We start from the raw sequence: 18606 nt of genomic DNA on the forward strand, positions 1-18606 counted from the left end.
AACTATCTCAGGTCATGATAATTTCTTCAGCACCTGGCTTGTGAGCTGATTCTGACAAATATTTGGATAGTTGGCTTTGTTCTAGTGATAAGAAATCACAAAAACTAATAGAATGCATTGGCTAACAGAGAATACTACTACATTTTGATCTCGAAGGCAATACAGATTCATGCGTTTTCAAGGCCAGAGTTTTTTTGAGGAAGAAAACCGGAACAAATGCTTTTAAAACAACTAATTGTCTTACCCTACACATAGACTCCATGTTACATCTAAACTAATGATAGAGGTACCTCTTCTAGATTTCCATCTGATTGGAGTTTACTCTGTCCAGATGAAAAATGTGACAGCATTTTTATTGAATTCCCCAAGGACATGATTTGCTGTGGAGTTCTACCTTAAGGAAAACTGCCATTTTAACTTGGTTAGATTTTTTTTCAGTAGTCCTATTTGTACTCTTAAAGTCTTAAAATTTTAATTAGGCTGCTTCTCACATGATAGTGGCATCTTTCCTATTGCACGTTGAATTTGTACTGACATATTTGTCATGCTGTTAATTCTAAGTTTAATTTTCTACAGTGCGCTGTTGAAAGGGATCAATGTGATATATACACAAAACTCAAAAATTTTCAAGACTTAGGGAAATGGATATTATTTTCCTTGATTAGTTTGATTAAATAATGAACTAATATGTATATAGTAACTGGAGTATACATTTTTTTTCTCTTTTAATGGCTGTTTGATTTAGAATTGGAGTGATCACACTTAAAAACACATTCTGTCCAACTTTAGATGCTTGGAAAATTTATTGAGTGTGTCAGTTAATTACTCTGACTTTGTTTTCTTTCCCAAACATTTCAGGATAGTGTTTTGTCTTTTTAAACTGTTAATTATGCTCCTTGAATTTTGGTTGTTAGAATGGGATAATTAAGGGTATTTTAAAAGGTTGATTTGGCTGAACTTCGGACTCGAATGAAATGTAGTGGTTTGCAAAGACTTTTCTATATTAAGAAATATAACCATGTTTAAAATTGTATTTTTCCCATTGATTCTAGGTACAGCTGCTTTAGAAGAAGATGCTCAAATTCTTAAAGTCATTGAAGCATATTGCACAAGTGCCAAAACACGTCAAACACTAAATTCAAGTAAGTTAGAAAGTACTGAACTGGCTAAGTAAAACAGAAATTGGTTTGCAAAAAAGAGAGGTGTGTGTTCTCAGGCCTTTGCAAGTCGCAAGCTGAACCTGGAAAAAATAACAACTTGTTTCTGGCTTAATATCAGTGCTGAGTGTTTTGAGTATTGGATGCCAAGGACTGTGATTAAAGACTATAATTCTGTTAGTTTAAAAAAACAACAACAACAACAAAGAAACAACAAAAGGACTACTTGTCATAGTTTAAAATTGGACAAAACCTTCAGTGAATGAGAGGTGTCTGAACTGAATATGATAGTTAATCAGTCTGCTTTTTGATAAATTTCAAGAAGCTGGTAAGTAGAGAGGAAGGATGAAGAAGCCATAATTTTGGAGAAGAGTATTTTTGTCTTGTTTTGTTCAACAAAGACTTCCACTGTGGAAAAGTAACCTAGACCTATAAAAATTTCTTTTCTTTTATTGCCACTAGTCGTTTTTAGTATTAATTAAAAATCTTAATCCCATCTCATAATTTCAGGAGAAATTGCTCTTGGATCTGTGTGTTGCTTAAAAGCCATTTTTAGTTTCTCAGATCAATACCTAGCTTATTGAAAACCTGTAACGTGCCTCTGGGGTCCTACTTCATTTAATCCAAATCAAGGTTGCCATGTGGAGTTCCTCTGTATTGTAAGTAAAACTTTGCGCAAAGCAGGGGAGCCCACCAGCGTGTGTTCCATTTACAGAAGGAAGGAGAAAATGCTGTTGCGTTCGTTCCGATTTGCACAGTTCTTGCACTGTTGAACACCGATTTAATCCGGGGATCCTTGGAACACAGTATAATGATCCTGAAGTACTCGGCTGGTTTTGCTATTGCCAGGAACTAGAAGAGTGGATGTTGTAACTTACTCCTTGTCCACTCAAGCTGTTTAAGTGGGTGGTGTTAATCACTGCTGCCCAAGGCACTCTGTGCCTGTTTTGCTTCCAAGAAAAAGCACTTTATGCTGACAGTTGGGAAGTCTCAAAATGCAACTGCAAATTTGACATATAGATTTTCCTAACGTGTTCACTTCCTGTTGTCACCTTGAAAAAAATCCTGCTACTTTGTATGTAATTTAAAATGGGAATGTGGCCCTTGTATTAGACTGTAGAAACTTGTGAAGTAACAGCAAAACCCTTCATTTTATTTTTTCCATTTTGATGAACTGTAGGTCTCTAAGGTGATAAAATTATCTAGTATTACATAATTTTTATTAAAACTAATTTATTCTGTAGCCCTACAGTCAATTACAGTAGTGTGTTTAATTGGATAAAAGGGAATGAATGTATTCAAAATTCTGAAGATATACTGTTGTTCCAAACAAAACTAAATGAGGTGATTGTTGTTTGAACATCTCACCTATGATCAGCTGATTATTTCCAAAGATAATGTGGCAAGAAATGGTTGGGGAAACATTTGCACTTGCACAATAGTGTGTGTGTGTGCAGATATAAAATGGATTTTGTTTTGCTTTTTTGCCTGTTTTTTTTCTTTCTATGTATATTTAAGCAATATACATAGTGCTGTGGGTATCATTGCATACATCAGAAGTCAGCAGCTTTTATTTGCTCTTAATTGCTGCAAGAAACAGGGGGTTTTTAACTGATTAAGCGCACAGCTGCTTTGTTGGGAATGAATGGTGTTGTCTAAGACTGTAGGTTTCAGAAGATCCATTTGTAGACTTGAATTGGAAATGGGGAAAAAACCAGTCATTCAGGAATTGCATCTGTGGGGGCAGTAGTCAGTGTGGAAGAATTTAAGGAAGGAGTTGCCTGTCACTCGTGAAGAACACCCGTTTTTTACATATTCCTTTCTTACCTCCGGGTTAATGTTCTGCCTGTGCCTCACGGCACTCGTTTGGCAATTCTCCTACCTGCACCTTGATCCAAAGCCCAAGGGGTGCTGCTTTTGGCAACGTGAGTTGGGCTGAGCTCTGGCACCCGTGCACACTCGCAGGGAGTGGCATTAAAAGTATCAGAGCAACTTCTTTCAGTTATTTGGGTGGGAAAGATGTAGGGTTTAGTTTGGGGGAGGAGACAGGTGCAAATAAAAGAACGGAATTTCTCCTGTTTCACATGTGCTGAGTTTATTCTGCAATTCTGATTCACATGAAGGCTTGACCTTTTGCAATATCATGTGTATGGTGGCTCATAGAACAGCCACTTACACAGTTTCAGCCTTTGGGTGTTGACAGGAAGTTTAAAAAAAAAAAAGGCAGCAACAGTGTCCTTGGCTACCCTAGACATCTTAAAGTATTTAATTGGGAAGACAGATTCTGATAGAGACATGTGGGAAGAGGTGTGTGAAGGGTTGGAGTGGACCAGGCTGTGTTGCTGCTTAGCCTTTTGGCCCTGTTTTTCTGTGAGTTATTTACTACATGGTTAAACAAATAACAAGGAGTAGAGGCACAGAAAAGCTGTGCTTTGACAGTCCCTGTGAGCGGGTGCAAGATGTCGCTGCTGATGTAGAATGTCAGCAGCCCTGCTCTGCATGACAGCCTTTGCTTTTTTCCCTGCATTTTCCTTTTTACAGCAGTGACACAAGCACTTCTGTGGCTGTGTTGTGAGCTGGTGGGGAAATCACCTGCTTGAAAAAGAATCTTTTGCAGGGTTACTTTTCACCTGAAACTGTTCTCTGACCTGGCTCACCAAGCAGCTGTACAGATGACTGTGTCATTGGAAGGGAGGGAAAGGATGGAGGTACAGATGCACGATGGGAAAGGGGCTGTTGCTTTTTTCACATCAGCTCTGGTTCATGCTGGCTTACTGTGCTTATCGCTCTGTCCCCAGTCAAATCCCTTCAGACTGGAACTGACTCTGTACTTCAAAAGAACCTAACTCCCTCTTCCAAAAAAATCTACTCTCAAACAAGATTTTGGTTATTCAAAATTCGCAACTGAGGCTGGTTAGAAGCTCAGTTCTAAGTTTTGAAGTGATTCAAAAATTGTATTGTAACAGTTCAAACATTATTATATGCTGAGTGTAATTTATACCTAAACCCCAAACAAATTTTAAAAAAAGAAAAAAGAAAAAAAAAAAACAACTTTGGTGCCTTTTTAACAATATTTTCTCTTTTCCTTCTCTTCCCATCACCTTTTTGCTTTTATTTCATGTGTTTGGTTGTGGCTATTCCTTACGTTCTCCTCCTCATCCCACCTCTGCCTATCCACATCCACCATTTCATTTCACCTGTACATCCTTAGCATGGCAAGGCACTGACCTGATGCATAATCACGTCTTGGCTGATGATGACCAATCAAGTCTAGACTCCTTGGGTCGTCGCAGTAGTCTTTCTCGTTTGGAGCCTTCAGACCTCTCAGAAGACTCTGACTATGACAGTATATGGACAGCCCATAGTTACAGAATGGGGTCTACATCTCGTAAGAGCTGTTGCTCATATATCTCTCACCAGAACTAATGCACTTCTGAGCTTTTTCTTAACAAATGCTTGTTGTATCACAGCCTGCTTTTCTTAGATGTTTTCTTGCTGTTCCTTGTCTCTTTAATGTGATATTTTAACAACTTCTGAGGGAGCTTCTGAAACGTCAGTTATACCTGGTGGAAGGCTCTATTGCCAATTCAATACACGTACAAATAAGTCATTTGAAAAAGTGTATATCCTGTTAAGGATGATATTTCTTGAGGATTTTTTTTAACTGACAGATGTTAATTTGTAGCTCTGAATGGTCTCTTTTTTTCCCCCTTGGTCAGTGTAGCAATAGGTCCTTTCTTTTATTTTGGATACAGCACATTTTTGTATTTTGTACTGAAACTATACTGGTTTGTGAGCTGGCTGAGTGCCAGTGACCTGGAAACACCTTAGCGGTAGTGGTTGGATTTTCCACATACTACTAACAAAATACAAAGCTGGTAGAGTAAGAAAAATGCAACTTAAAAAGAAGCAGTACAAGAGCTGTAAAGTCATTCAGATTTCTGTGTATCCAGCCCATTTGTTTGGAAGAGCATTTGTTAATCCATAAAAAGAAAAATCTGATTTTATACTGCTGCCTTTTTCCTCATTGCTTAAATGTGTATATATAGGACTGCACTGCTCTCCCCACCCCAGTCTGGCAGTTGTCATGAAAACCCGGCAGCCCATGCTCATTACACGCTGTGTTTTGATAATCTCATGTTACCTCTGGTCATACTGTCACTTTACTGTATGCAGTGGCGTGGCAGAAAGCAGGGTCTAGATGTTTACTTGCCTGTTAAAATACACAGCTGTCAACTCTCAATTGACCATTCTTCTTGAAAAGACGAGATGAAAATGGTTCCCCCTGATGGAGGCTGGAGGGGTCAGCATCTGAAACTCTAGGTACAACTGCGATCGCATTGGCTTGTTTGAAGTTCTGAATAATAGAATGCTTGGCTTTTGGGTTGTACTGTTTGGAGCATGTCTGTGCCAGATTTTTGTTGTGTCTTTTGTAACTTCTCTCACGAGCAGGTTTGATTTCAGCAGCAGCTCTTCGCTTACAGTCGCGTTGGCTTTTCAGAGAAGCGTGACGTGTGTGCACAGCTGAAGGTCTCGAACCTGAACCTGGGGCACTGCTGGGGTGAAGTGTGTGTGTTCTGTCTTGCAGATAAAGTAATTGGCATCAAAACAAAAATGACACATTTTCTAAATCTTCGTTGATATTAGGGAAAAAAGCATGTGACGAGAGGACAGGAACGGTTCTTGTTTTCACCAGGTCCCCCAATGCAATTCCCTTACCCCTTTTCAAGTAAGCACGTTCTCTAGCATTCAGGTATTACTCTATGAACAAGTTCAGAATAATCACGATGTATTTTACTGCCATCTAGGAACCCGATCACACGGTTCAAAAGATAATCAGTACCTTTCTGCAGGTTACACGATCAGAAAGTTGGTAATTGCTAGACGTGCACGATTTCAGAAGGTGGTCGGCATGGTTAAGCCGTTTCAAAGTAGTTCACATCTTGGTCTTGTCCGATCGCCTGCTTTGTCCTCTGTCGCTATTGTTGGCATTCAAAAATGCGGCCAACAAAAACAGCAGGGCTTAGCGAGGAGGGTTTTCAGGGGTACATGTTACTACCAGTTGTATATTAATGCAATGACCAGGAACTTGTGCATGTTGAACTTTGTTTTCGAAGTGGAGGATCATTGCTTAGAGAAATAAGTACGTGTGCTCCATACCATTCCACAGCGCATTTGTAACCCACTTCGCTCTCCCTCTTCCTTTCAGTCAGTTTTTGTTCTTTTAACATATATGGAAAGTATGGATTGGTTTTTTTGGTTTTTTTCCCCTGTTTTTTAAGCTGTGGTGTTCTAGTTGAATAATGTTTTCTGCATTGGATAAAAGATAATTCCTTTACGTCTCTTTCATGTTATATAGTGTAAATATGTTTGTAATACCGTTGTTGCACTTGAACTTTCCTTATCACACAGAATGTTTTGTTATCCAGATCTGAAGATTTTATTGACTTTCTATGCACCAAAGCTTTGACAGTTTACCACCATTAATTATTGTAGCATTTAAGTCATTACCAGTTATCATAACTAGGCTTTCTCGTATTCTGTATCCTCATATTAACATCACTGCACATTTAAAATCATTCTATGTCTTCAGTGTTACAGACCATAAGCTATTGTGATCTGATCAGGAATATTAATGCAAAATGCTTTTAAAAAAAAAAAAAAGGGAAAAAAAAATAAAAGGCAACTGTGGAAATGGTGGTATTCAGTCCAAAGGTTCAGTGTTTCTATTTTTGTGGAACTTTAGTCATGGTAATAATAGTACCTTATGTTTATGCAATTCTGTAAATTATATGTGTACAGTTACAAATACACTGGAAGGATGGAGAATCTGAATTGGAAGGTAGGTTCAAGCCATTGTCAGCCCCTCTTCACATGGCTTATGCAGTGTTTCCATAAATTAGTATTTGCCATAAATTTGAAACCAACCAACATTAATTGGGTGTTTTGCATAATCTTACCAAAACACAGTAATGTGTATATAGTGACGTAAACATAGAAAAAATAATATATATTGTGCACTTCATTTGTGAATGGGAGAAGCCATCTCTAGTAGGTGACTGCCTTTTGAAAATACAAAATGGATGTATATCTGAATGTTGCATTGTACTGTACAGTATGCATATTGTTTGTGGTTGCATATATCAATTAAGTGTTTTGTTTTATATAAAAAAGGACATCTGTTATGTACAGTTGAAATAAATTTTGCATTTGCTAGACTGTGACTTTAATATTTAATTATTACACAGGGGGAAAGGACAGCATAACTTGTAATTTAACACTTAACCCTCTTTTCTCCCTGTGTCTCCTTTCTTTCCTTCCCTTCTTCCCAGAGGAATCAAATGCTCAAGTGAAAGAGCTTTTTTGACCTAAGTGTGTAACCTTTGTTTAATGTAGTTGACAACTACAGGAAATTCAATGTAATGTGAAGTATGTATCCTGTATCTTTTTCTTTCTTTTTTTTCTTTAAATAGCTATTCAGAGATGTTGCCATCTATAGAATGTCTTTCTGTTGCCTCTCTCTCCTGTTAATTGGTTTTATTTTCTTTTTCATTTTTTTGGATTGATATGTTCTCAGTAAAAGCATGAGCTGAATTATTGGAACAGTCTAAAACCTACTTCTCCAGGTCCTGTTACCAGAGAGAAGTTTTATGAATATGGTATTGTTTTTTTATAAACTTACATATTTTCAAGATTTAATATTGCAGCATATTTCTCTTTAAAACAAGCCTTGTCTGTAGTGTTTCAGCTTAAAAGATACTTGTATTTGAGTAAATTTAAATAAGATGATAACCTAATATACGTACTAAAATGTTTACATCAGAATAAACAAAGAAATCACCTTCTTCTGTTAAAAGGTCAAAGCACTTCTTTTGGTATGGTTGTATCAGCTCTAGTTTTAGCCCTACAGCCCTCTGGTTGTAAGTTTTTGTGTTTGTTAGTGAAATGTAGGTAGTGTAGTGGGATAACTCTTTCTAAATTTTGTCTTAGAAATATCCCACTTTTTCAGATGATGCATCTGTCTTTCAAAATCTTTGTTCTGTTCTTATATAACTAACACTTGCGTGTTTCAGTCCACTTTAATTTTCATTTTACGTGTCAAAACATTTTGCTGTAAACTGCATAGATCTATCATCCGAGTCATGTGGGGTTTTTCTCCTTATTTGTGTATCAGTATTAGTTAAAAAAACGTAAACAACTTCATCCCGAAACTTTTTTGTTACTCCCAAGAATTTGCAAGCAATGGTGTATTTTATACAGTGAGCTTCAGTTTTGCCTGATGTTTTGATTCGGATTTGTTTTTATCTGTACAAAGATATTAAAGGGCTCCCTTCTGGCTTTGTTGGATCTGTAGCATGAAGAACTTTTTTTTTCCCAATGCTTTAATCTCAGTTCACACAGAGTGTGAGAGCACCGCTTTTAGGGTTCTTCGTAATAGGACCTCATCAGAGTTTCACTGAGAAAGAGACGGTTAATTTGGCGTGTCTGCTCATTCACTTTAACATCTTTAATATAAGTAATGCAGTGAAACACAATGCTCTAAGTGGCAAATAATTCTTATTTTTGTCTTCACATTTACTTCTCCAGGAAATTTACATATCTGTGCAGACCAGTGGCCTATTAGGTCTGAACAGTTGTGCATGCACATACTTGCTTCTCCAGTGGCAAGTGAGACTTCTGTCTTTGAAGCTGAAGCACATAACTTCAAAGAGCTTCTTAGTTTATCAAGTTAGTGAAAAACAGAATTGTGTATTTATAGGTACTGTTTCTAATTTTTTACCTTTTTTGTGCCTTGTTCCTCTCTTTATATCTCCTAATCACAGTAAAGGTATGAAAAAAATGAAGAAAATAGCAATACTTAAAAGCTGTGCGACAGAATAATTGCTCATGGCCTCAAATTAGGATGTACATTTGTTAAAATTAACCACCATCACCACACATCTGACTTCCATATCTTAAATTAGGACCCTCGTAGTTGTTGGGAGACTGTGACAATACCTGGGTTGAGCCTTCTGCTCCATGTGGCCAGCTGGAGGAAGGATCCCCATCCCTGACTGACTGGGGAGCGATGGCTTTTCCTTGGGGCCTGAGCTTAGCTGCTTTGAGTAGGTGATGTGAATGGCCACCTTCATTTTACTCTTGATTTAAAAGATTCCTGGACAGACAAGGTCTTTGAACATAGGCAGAAACTTAGTATCTGGTAAAAGTAAAAAAGGTATCTGAATTTCATCTTCCTTCACTCCCTGCTGATGTGTAAGGATCTTTGCAAAACTTCTGATCTTTCTTTGGTTGTGTCTGCTGGATGATTCAGAAGGACCAGACCGATTACCAGTACAGCTCCTTCTGAAGCCTGGCTTCTGTCAGCAACAGCATGGTGCCATGTCAGTCTTTCTTTAAGATATCACGCTCCCTTTGCAGGAGAGCAAATAAAAGGCTGGAGTTGTGCAGTTACACTTGCAAACAGACATCACTCAGAACCTCTGTGGCCTTCACTCTCCACTCTAGTTTCTTCCCATTTTGGTGTCGAGACCGTACTCTAGGGCTATGAGTGATGTCAGGTGTCAAGTGAACTTCTGTCAGCCACATAAATAGACAGGATTCATAAATAGGCAAGGATTCAGCTTTCTTCTCCCCTGTCCCTCCCTGCCCCTCCGCCCCCAAAATGCTAAGAACTGCTTGCTGGTTTGGCTCTTTGATTAGGCTAGAAAGGGGATCAGATGCTGAAAACTAAAAGCAGTTATCTTTATACCCACGGCCCTGTTCTTGTTATATAGTGATTATTGCTAACATATCTAATTGTGGGCTGAAGGCTTTGTGGGTTCTGTTATTATCCGCTTTATTCTGGAGGTTCTGCTGAACAGGGTATGGTGTTGGCAGAAAGCATTGTCATTATCCTTCGCTCCAGGACTGGGAGATACTAATACTGAATAGCTACCTTTATTTTCTGGATGGAATTCAACTGATGGAACTTAGTTGAATCTTGATGATAGCTGTCGGTTGTTTTCCCTTAAAAATGCAACAGACTCAGGGGGCTGGTTATATCAGTCAGTTGAGCGTGGCGCTGACAACGCCAAGGTCGCGGGTTCAATTCCCATTCGGTCCCCATGTGTTGCCTGATCTAGTCGAGAGGTGATGTCCCTGGCGACAGGGAGACAGGTTTAAAATGATCTCTAAGGTCCCTTCCAGCCTAGGCCATTCTGTGATTCTAAACGGAGGGATCATTCTTCCAAGACCTTGGGATTTAAGAGTTCCCCACCTGAAAGTTGTCAACCTACTCAGCCTTACCATTTGTTTGCTAATCTTGAAGTAATTGTCCAGGTTTGCCAAGCTTCCTTTCTTCTTCCATCCACCTTATTTCCACCAATAACCCTCCAAAAAGGAAAAGAATAGAGTGATACCCTGTTCTGTAAAGCTTTTGGGGAGTGTCTCTCTTTTTTTTTTTTTCTTTCTGTAAACCAGTACTTCTGATTGTATTGTCTCAAGGAGATTTAGGGCCAGAGTTGTTGGAAGACAATTTAAACATTGTCTTTTGGCCTATTTGACTTGAAATGAGACTGGATAGTGTCTTGTATTAAAATTGTTGTGAAACTTGCATGCTTAGGATTGAGGCATGGCAGATATGGAAGATATGCTAGTGGGGGAGACTGTGCAAAACAGAGCATTCGAAGGGGGAAAGGAGAGGGTTGACAAGGTTTAGTGGTGTGTCTGGCAGTGCTAGGGTAGTTGTTGGACTAGGCAATCTTAGAGGTATTTCCAACCTAGATCATTCTATGATAAGCTAAATTGCAGGAACTTTCTAGGCTGTCTTTTTAGTACAACTCTGTGAAAAACTCACTGTGCTGTAACACAGCTCTCTTTTCATGTCCTAAAGTGGTAGCTTGTAGACTTTTCTGGAGAGAAGTGGTGACACAGAGAAGAGACATAAAGAACCTGGTGGAGGCACACGGTGCAGTTAGGGGAATGTTGCCAAGTGCCAGTACTAATGTGACTCTACTTGAAAGTTTCTTCTAGACGTAGAGTAGGCAGAAAATGTGTCTTAAAAAAAAATAAAAGCTGGTGTAAAGGGTGCAGAATAGCAGTTCAGTGAAGTAGCTGCATTTTGAACTTGACACATCAAGTCTGGTGTTCCTGTGCACGCACTCATTTGACAAGGTCTGTTGTTATAGGGTAGATGTGCTGTGTGTTTGCACTTCTGGTATTTAGCAAGTGCTTGTGGGATTTGGAAAATAATAATCCATAACAACCAAAATTCCTCCCCAAAACTCAGAAAAATCAGACCGATATAAAGGAGAAAGTGTGGGGAGGGGGGATGATTAGCTTTATTATAGAAACTAGAAGAGCAGTGAGGGTTCAGAGATAAAAATTAAAAAGTTCCGTGGCCGACGGTGTCAAAGTGAGGCAAGAGTGAAACATGTCATATCCTGAATTCCACGATAGTTAATGTTTTATGGCACGGGAATGTCAGTGTTCACAGCAACAGTTTTGTGTCATATAAGCGTGTATGTGTACTGCATGGTCTGCCTCTGTGTTTAATTTTGCTGAGCATTTTGTCTTTAATGAAACTGCATTCTGTGTCTCAGTAATGTCAGAATGTTTACTGTGCTATGCTAGGTAAACCCAGGACACATATATACATCAAGATATGCTGGTGTAGACATCCGTTTCACATGTCTATGTGCACATAACTGTACAGCTGGGACTTTTTTTTTTTTTTAAAAGCTATCTACTCCACGCTATTTCTGCTTTACCAGAACCACACAAAGACAGTTGGATGCAGCTCTATACAGAAATAAATACAATGCGCTGCCCCATTTAGTTGTACGGAGTTCTGGGTGAGACAACTCGTGGCCATTCTCTCCGTTTAGTCAATGTTCCCCTTGGTGTGTGCCAGGCTAAGGTGCTTCACGTTGGTGCAGAGACTCAAAGTGTAGTGATTGGCAGCTGCTGCCAACTAATTCCTAAAATAACATTTAGCTCCATGTTTTGTGTTACCTCCCTGGCTAATAGAGCAGTAACTGATTAACTGGAATAAACGTAAGACAACTTTTTGCAATTAGAGATTGACAGCGCAAACAGGGAAGTGTCCTTGAGCTCCACACTGAGACTGGATGTGCTTATTTTTATAGGTTGTTTCTTCTCTGGAAAATAAGTGGGATTGGAAGAGTATTAACTCTTAAAAGATTTCTTCACCCTGTAAAATGAAGAACTTAGAGCTTTCAAGGACAAGATTCTGTTCTCAAATCTGCAGTTATCTTTATTCCATAAAATTTTGACCGTCACATACTGATACATTAGATTTTTTGTCAGTTAAGGAAATGGTTTTCTTCATTAAAGGACGTTTGTCATTGTTTGCTAAAAAAATTTAAGTAGCTTAACATGTACTGTTCAACTACAGTCCCTACAAGCTCATTGTTCAGAACTTGGTGCTGCAGCTGCGAGGGAGCTTAGTATTTTTTGATGAACTTGATTTATTTCAGTTTGTGTGTGTTTAGATTATATGTTCTATCATAAACCATAAAAGAAAAGCACTGTTACTGCAAGGCAGCTGTTGAGCAAGAGTTAATTGATTTCTCTTGACAGGCTTGCACCCTATAGTACCTAGTTTTCAGTTCAGACTATGCTAGACTGAAGAATTTCCTGGTTAATGAACGTTCATTACAATGAATTGGTAGGCAAGTGCACCTTGTTTGTTAAAACTGACATCTGGGTTATAATATGCGAAAACATTAATGCCTTATCTGCTGTGTTTGAATTCTGAAAAAATGCTGAGACAACAATGGAAAAAAAATGCTTGTGATTTGTTGCAGCCTAATTAAATAACATTTCTAGAATATATATTTTATGTGTGTGTGAGTGGATGCACATCTCCTGAGCTGTAGATTTTTCTATTCAGAGCTACTTTTTAAAAATCTGTATGTACTATCTTGATGTTACAAATTGTAATGATTATGGAAAATGTTTGGAAGATGTTGGTATGTTTTGAGGTGTTATTGCCAAGCTATTAAGTGCTTTTAGAAACGTTTATTAAATGCAAAGTACGTATTTTATCTGGTAGGAATTTATTGTAGGCCTGAAAGGCTGTCCATAAGTGTATGTGTATGCATACACACGTACACACGATTGCATTTATAGTGTTTCAGGGGAAAGGCGTGTTAACTTCTTCTATCGCTGTATCATTTGATACCACTGTTCTGCTCCTTACTGATAGAGTAATTGGATAAGAGTGGAATTATTTCTTGGATTTGTATCAGTGTGAGATCAGAATCTGTCCTTGAGGCTTAAATTGCTGTTCCTTAAACACATTTCTCTTTCTGAGTCAGCTATGGTGAATTTTCGCTTTTACGAACAGTTGAGTGTATGCTGTGCCTGGAAAAATGTAGCATTCCTATCGATGACATGGGGGTTATGCCAGCAGCAGGATAGGAATGTTAGATAATTTTTTCTTGATGTAAGGCTGTGGTTTCAAATGCAAGAAATGTGTCATAACTTCTGTGTGTGTGGATGGAAAAGGGAAATGCAAAGTGATACATCTTAATCATGCAGGTGTATCATGCAGTGAATGAAATAATAATCTTTAAAATTCCCCAGCAATATTTGTGAGTTGCTCATTTTGTAATTTATTTTTACAACAGGTTCCCGTAAAGAATCAGCTCCTCAAGTGCTGCTTCCCGAAGAAGAAAAAATTATTGTAGAAGAAACTAAAAGTAATGGTCAGACTGTTATAGAAGAGAAGTAAGAGAACATTTAATGAATGACGGATTAAACCAGTAAACTTTGCACTCTTCTTCCTCCTTCTGTCTCCAGTTATAGTAGTGTGTGTATGTTATATTCATAATAGGGAACAGAGCTGTTTGGAGTATGCTGCTAGTCCTTTAGGTGTGGTTGGCTTTCACTTAGTTGGTTGTGCTTGTGATCTGATTTCTTTGTATGTGCTGTGGAACTTAATCCTTCTGTGTCAAGAAGCAGTAAGTTTCACTTGTAAATTTACTAAGTGCTGTAGCATTTCAATATTAAATTGGTGTTACCTTTCTAGTTAGGTGTGGTGTCATTCTATTTTTTTTTTTTAATAACGTATATGTTGGAAGTTTACAGTTCTGTTACAGAAAGCTGTAATGTAGGAACCAATATAGTCCATATGTGCTTGAGAGGTTCGTCCTGGTACAGAAGCTGGTAACAGATCCCTGCCTTAGTTGAGTATAGATCAGGATAAGAGACAGTATTTTTAATACAAGTTTAATACAAATTTTAATACAATAATAGCTGTTAGCAGTAGGTTTTGTAGTGTTTTTGTTTAATGCATTTCATGTGATAGTAGATTTCATCTGATACAGATTTAGACATGTATTCCTGAAAACTGTTGTAACAGATGATCTTCTTTTTTTCCATTTTAGAAGCCTTGTTGACACAGTTTATGCATTAAAGGATGAAGTACAGGAGTTGAGACAGGTTAGTATCTTGCTACATTTGTAGCAACCAGATGATGGAAAGATGGAAGGCTAAAAAAATAAATATGACTTGCAAGTTGATGCACTTTGACAGGACTGAACCTGAGCTTTGGACTGGATTCACATTTAGAAGTAAAACATGCCAATTTGACATAAATGGAGCATCAGCTTTAGAGAACAGCATTAAGCATCCTCTCTGATTTCTAGAGGCAAGCGTCCTTTTCAGTGTCCGTCAGGTGGCCAGTTTTTTAACGAAGGCTTCAGGTTAGCTTAGGATGTGCTGCTTTGTCACATGTGGGAATTGTGCAAGATCTCCTGTGAGTTGCTAGTGTGGAAGTTGCAGCTGATGTTTTAAGCTTGTTTTAAGTATTCAAAACGAGATGTTCAAAAATATAATTTGTCAGGACGCAGCCTGCTTAAACCACGTTAATGCTGCTGCACATAGTCATTGCTTAATGTGCAGGCAAAAAAAGCATTGAATTACCCTCACTCTCCAGTGTGTGAATTTGTTAAACTGACCTTAAAAGTTCTGACTCAGGAAGTTGCATAAAATCTCCTGTGTTAATACAAAATGGATTTGTATTCAATTTACTTCAGGTTTTGGCCTGTGAACGTGAATCTGAATTCTTTACCCATCTGTGCGCCCGCCCAGTATTTCAAAGGATGTCATGCATGTACCTTGAAATAGGACAGTTTGGTATCTTAAATACTTCTGCCATTTTCAACACATAAAGTATGTGTATCCCAGGTTTGATGCAAATTAGGCAGTCTTATTTTTTCAAGATACAGTTCACGTAATACAAGCAGCAGTAATAACCCATTAATATTCTTGTAGCCTGACTGCTTTGTACGAAGGATAAACATACTACCTCAGTGAGGCCTCGCAGATCTCTGTGACCCTAAACAAAAAAGTCACCTTCTGAACTTCAAGCAATGCCTTTTTTCTGGTGCTTTTCCAAACAGATGGGCTCTTCAGAATCTTGCATCTTCCAAAGCCAAGACCTATTAAAACCTGTGCTTATTTTGTTATGTATCAGGAATCTCAGCTTAGAAGCATTTACTGGTCTGCTGCTCTGATAGTGCAAGGTGAAGAAGTGGCAGAAATAATCTCTGAGCTGAGAAGATCCCAAGTGACCCAGGGCTGTGTGGATAAAGGCTCTCTGGGACTGCATGGTGCACTGGTTGGTGTAGACACTACCAGATGGCGTGTCAGTGAGAGTTACCACTCCGGGTGGGATCTCTCCCGTAGGAGCTCCCATAGGTTGTTCATAGCTGTTGTTCCACGGGTACTGCCCTTGAACAGTGCAGTCCTGAACTGGCAGTAAATAAAGAAATAAATGAGAAGAAATGAAGTCTGTAGCTAGAAGAAAAGAACAAAATTCCTGAGGTTTTCAACAGACTGCAGGGGGGGAATGGAGTTAACGAGGTGGCAGCTGTTCATCCCATTCTGTTTCCAGAAATGTCTGTAGATAACAAGTGATGGGAGTCCAGAGGGACTCCTGGATTGCAGACCTGTGTTTGTTAAACACCTGTAGACTTGTTCTCTTGGGGTCTTAACATAATGTTGTCTTATCTTCTGGTTGCTTCCCTGCTGTTGCCAGCATCACCTTGGCCTATTCAGGATTAAACAAAGTAAGCATTACTCTGGTTTCCTCAGTGACATCCTTATAGTCCTGTTGTTCGTAGTATTTCAATATTAGCTGAGGGTGCTAAATACTGAGAACTGACGCACTCATTAATATACATGCGGAGTGGTGGCATTCCTTGAAATTCAGTCTCCTCTTAGAGCATTGGTAGTCATCTGTCTGATCTAAAATTCAGTCACAAAACACTTTCCAGAGAACATAATGGTTTTCAAAATACTCCTTTCAACTATTTGCTTACCTAATGAAGCAAGTTAATTTGCGTTAAGTTTTAAGAAGCTTTTCCAAGATCGTGAAACTAGTATAATCACAGGAGGCTCTTAGAGGGGATATTTGTTCTACTTATTGCTTTATTTCCCTTCTCCATTAACAGCAAATATATTAAACTCTTCATTGATCAGATTTGAGCAGAAGAATTCAAGGTGGTTGGCCATCTGTTACTAGCACTTGCATTATAAAGTGCCACTGAATATAAATAGGAAATAGCTCAATTTCCATTGAGGGGGGGATTGTTGCATTGTGGGAAGTAACTGTGTGTAACATGTGACATTTTAACAGAAGGCTTTTCTTCAGAACAGCAAAAAGCAGTCTTACTGAGGAGAGCCTTCAGCATATGTGATTGCCAACGTATGCACGCTCAGAAAAGATCTGTTCAAAACAAAACACAACAAACCAGTAATATTTCTGTCTCTGTTAAACAGGATAACAAAAAGATGAAGAAGTCCTTAGAAGAAGAACAAAGAGCTCGCAAGGACTTGGAGAAGCTTGTTAGAAAAGTTCTAAAGAACATGAACGATCCATCTTGGGATGAAACCAACTTATAACTAATTCTTTTTCTTTCCCTCTCCCCACCCCCTTTTTTTCTTTCTATTGAAAGACCAGTTGTAAAACTGAGCTGGGAAGCCTTCTGACATTAGTCAGTGTTGCATCAAGAGCACTACAAAACAGGATTTAACTGGATCTAGTGATTTTTTGCGCTGAACATATAGAAACACTCAAGCCATTTACTGAAGCAATCTGTACTTTGTGTGGAGACCGTGGATCCTGAACTCTATAAAACTTAATTTGTTTGCATCTAAATTACCTCATTTTGCAGAAAGTGCAGCACCTGACTAAAAGTCCATGTTTTTCAGTGGCTTTTTAATTAAATATATATTTTTCTTGTAAATATCTGTAATTTTGAATGCATATGTGATTGATGTATCAGGGCCGATATGTTATTTTTTTCCTCTTGTTATTATAATTGTCACAAGTGTTAGGAATGACAGCAGTACTGTCTTACCTAAGAAAGGTCAGAGTTCTTTGTGGATAATTATGGATTTGTTCCAAATTACCCACTCATCACACATGCAAATTGAAAAACCTGTTTTTTCGTATTGACCGCTGTATTTAAATCCTTCACTGTTATTTATGTCTGTGCGTACATTTTTAAGCAGTTTACAATTCTTTAAGAACAGTATTAAAATACAGAAAGTTGTTTATTCACAGTAGAAATGATTTTTAACAGAGCTCATGCCCATGATTCACATTCACGTACACTTGTTCGGCAGACTAATCTGTTGTGCTTTGGCCACCAAAAGACTGATGTACTTGCCTGCTTTTTATGACTGTGATTTTTAGGTGTGTATGTACTACATTTTCTATCGTTGTGCTTAAACATACAGCTGGCTGATAATTTAATAGATCATGCAGTTTGTTAAAGCAAAAAACATCAATCTAATCCAGAATTTTGTGAATAAATTGTTGCTATTTATATTTTACGGTCACAGCAATTAAATGGTAGCTAACCTTTGTGCAGAAGGCACATGGGCTAGGCCAAACTTCATCCAGAGCTTTGTTTTTATACCACTATGTAAGACACTCTGTTTGGAATTCACAGGCTGTGGAAGCAGTCATTCCTTTCCCACCCTGTTCTCTCAGCGCGATGCTGGTTTCTGTCCTGCTAGGATTTAAATGGAAACAAATCTGGAAAGAAGATTTTTAAAATTTCTTTAATCATTACTGTAACTCATAATTTGCACTGCTGACAGATTTGAAAATACCTAAGTGAACATTTATTCCCTAGTCTGATAGGTGCAATTGCTGCAGTCTTTTCTTGTATTTAAAATAGGAGATGCTACATCGCTGCAAACTGTGAGCTTCAGTTGGAGCACTTAAAATGCTAATCCCATTAAAGCTCATTGTGTTTCATTGAATTCAGCAAACTTTGGAGTAAATGCTGGACGGTGCAATTTTCTGAGGGGTTTTTCTTCAGTTGACAGAAGTGCAGGTATAGCACAGACTCAAGTCTGCCTCTTGTCATCCTGATTTTCTGGTGACCTTTAAATCCCATGAAGTTTAATGCTCGGACTTGAGCAAATG

The 18606-nt window shown here is 38.3% G+C and overlaps 1 protein-coding gene across 1 annotated transcript in view; it reads left to right on the forward strand.

The window, feature by feature from the left end:
• The window catches only part of LOC104273340 (rho guanine nucleotide exchange factor 7), a gene marked incomplete at its 5' end in the record, with an annotated part of 22627 nt that extends 4991 nt beyond the window's left edge, over positions 1-17636 (forward strand). The window contains 5 exons of the mRNA XM_009868652.1: positions 1053-1142; positions 4369-4545; positions 13790-13889; positions 14549-14603; positions 16947-17636. Of these exons, the coding sequence (XP_009866954.1) occupies positions 1053-1142; positions 4369-4545; positions 13790-13889; positions 14549-14603; positions 16947-17069 (545 nt within the window). The remainder of the gene's footprint in view (positions 1-1052; positions 1143-4368; positions 4546-13789; positions 13890-14548; positions 14604-16946) is intronic.
• Positions 17637-18606: the final 970 nt, after the last annotated feature.

The sequence above is a fragment of the Apaloderma vittatum genome, unplaced genomic scaffold, assembly GCF_000703405.1.
Source record: "Apaloderma vittatum isolate BGI_N311 unplaced genomic scaffold, ASM70340v1 scaffold2834, whole genome shotgun sequence".
Taxonomy (NCBI): Eukaryota; Metazoa; Chordata; class Aves; order Trogoniformes; family Trogonidae; genus Apaloderma; species Apaloderma vittatum.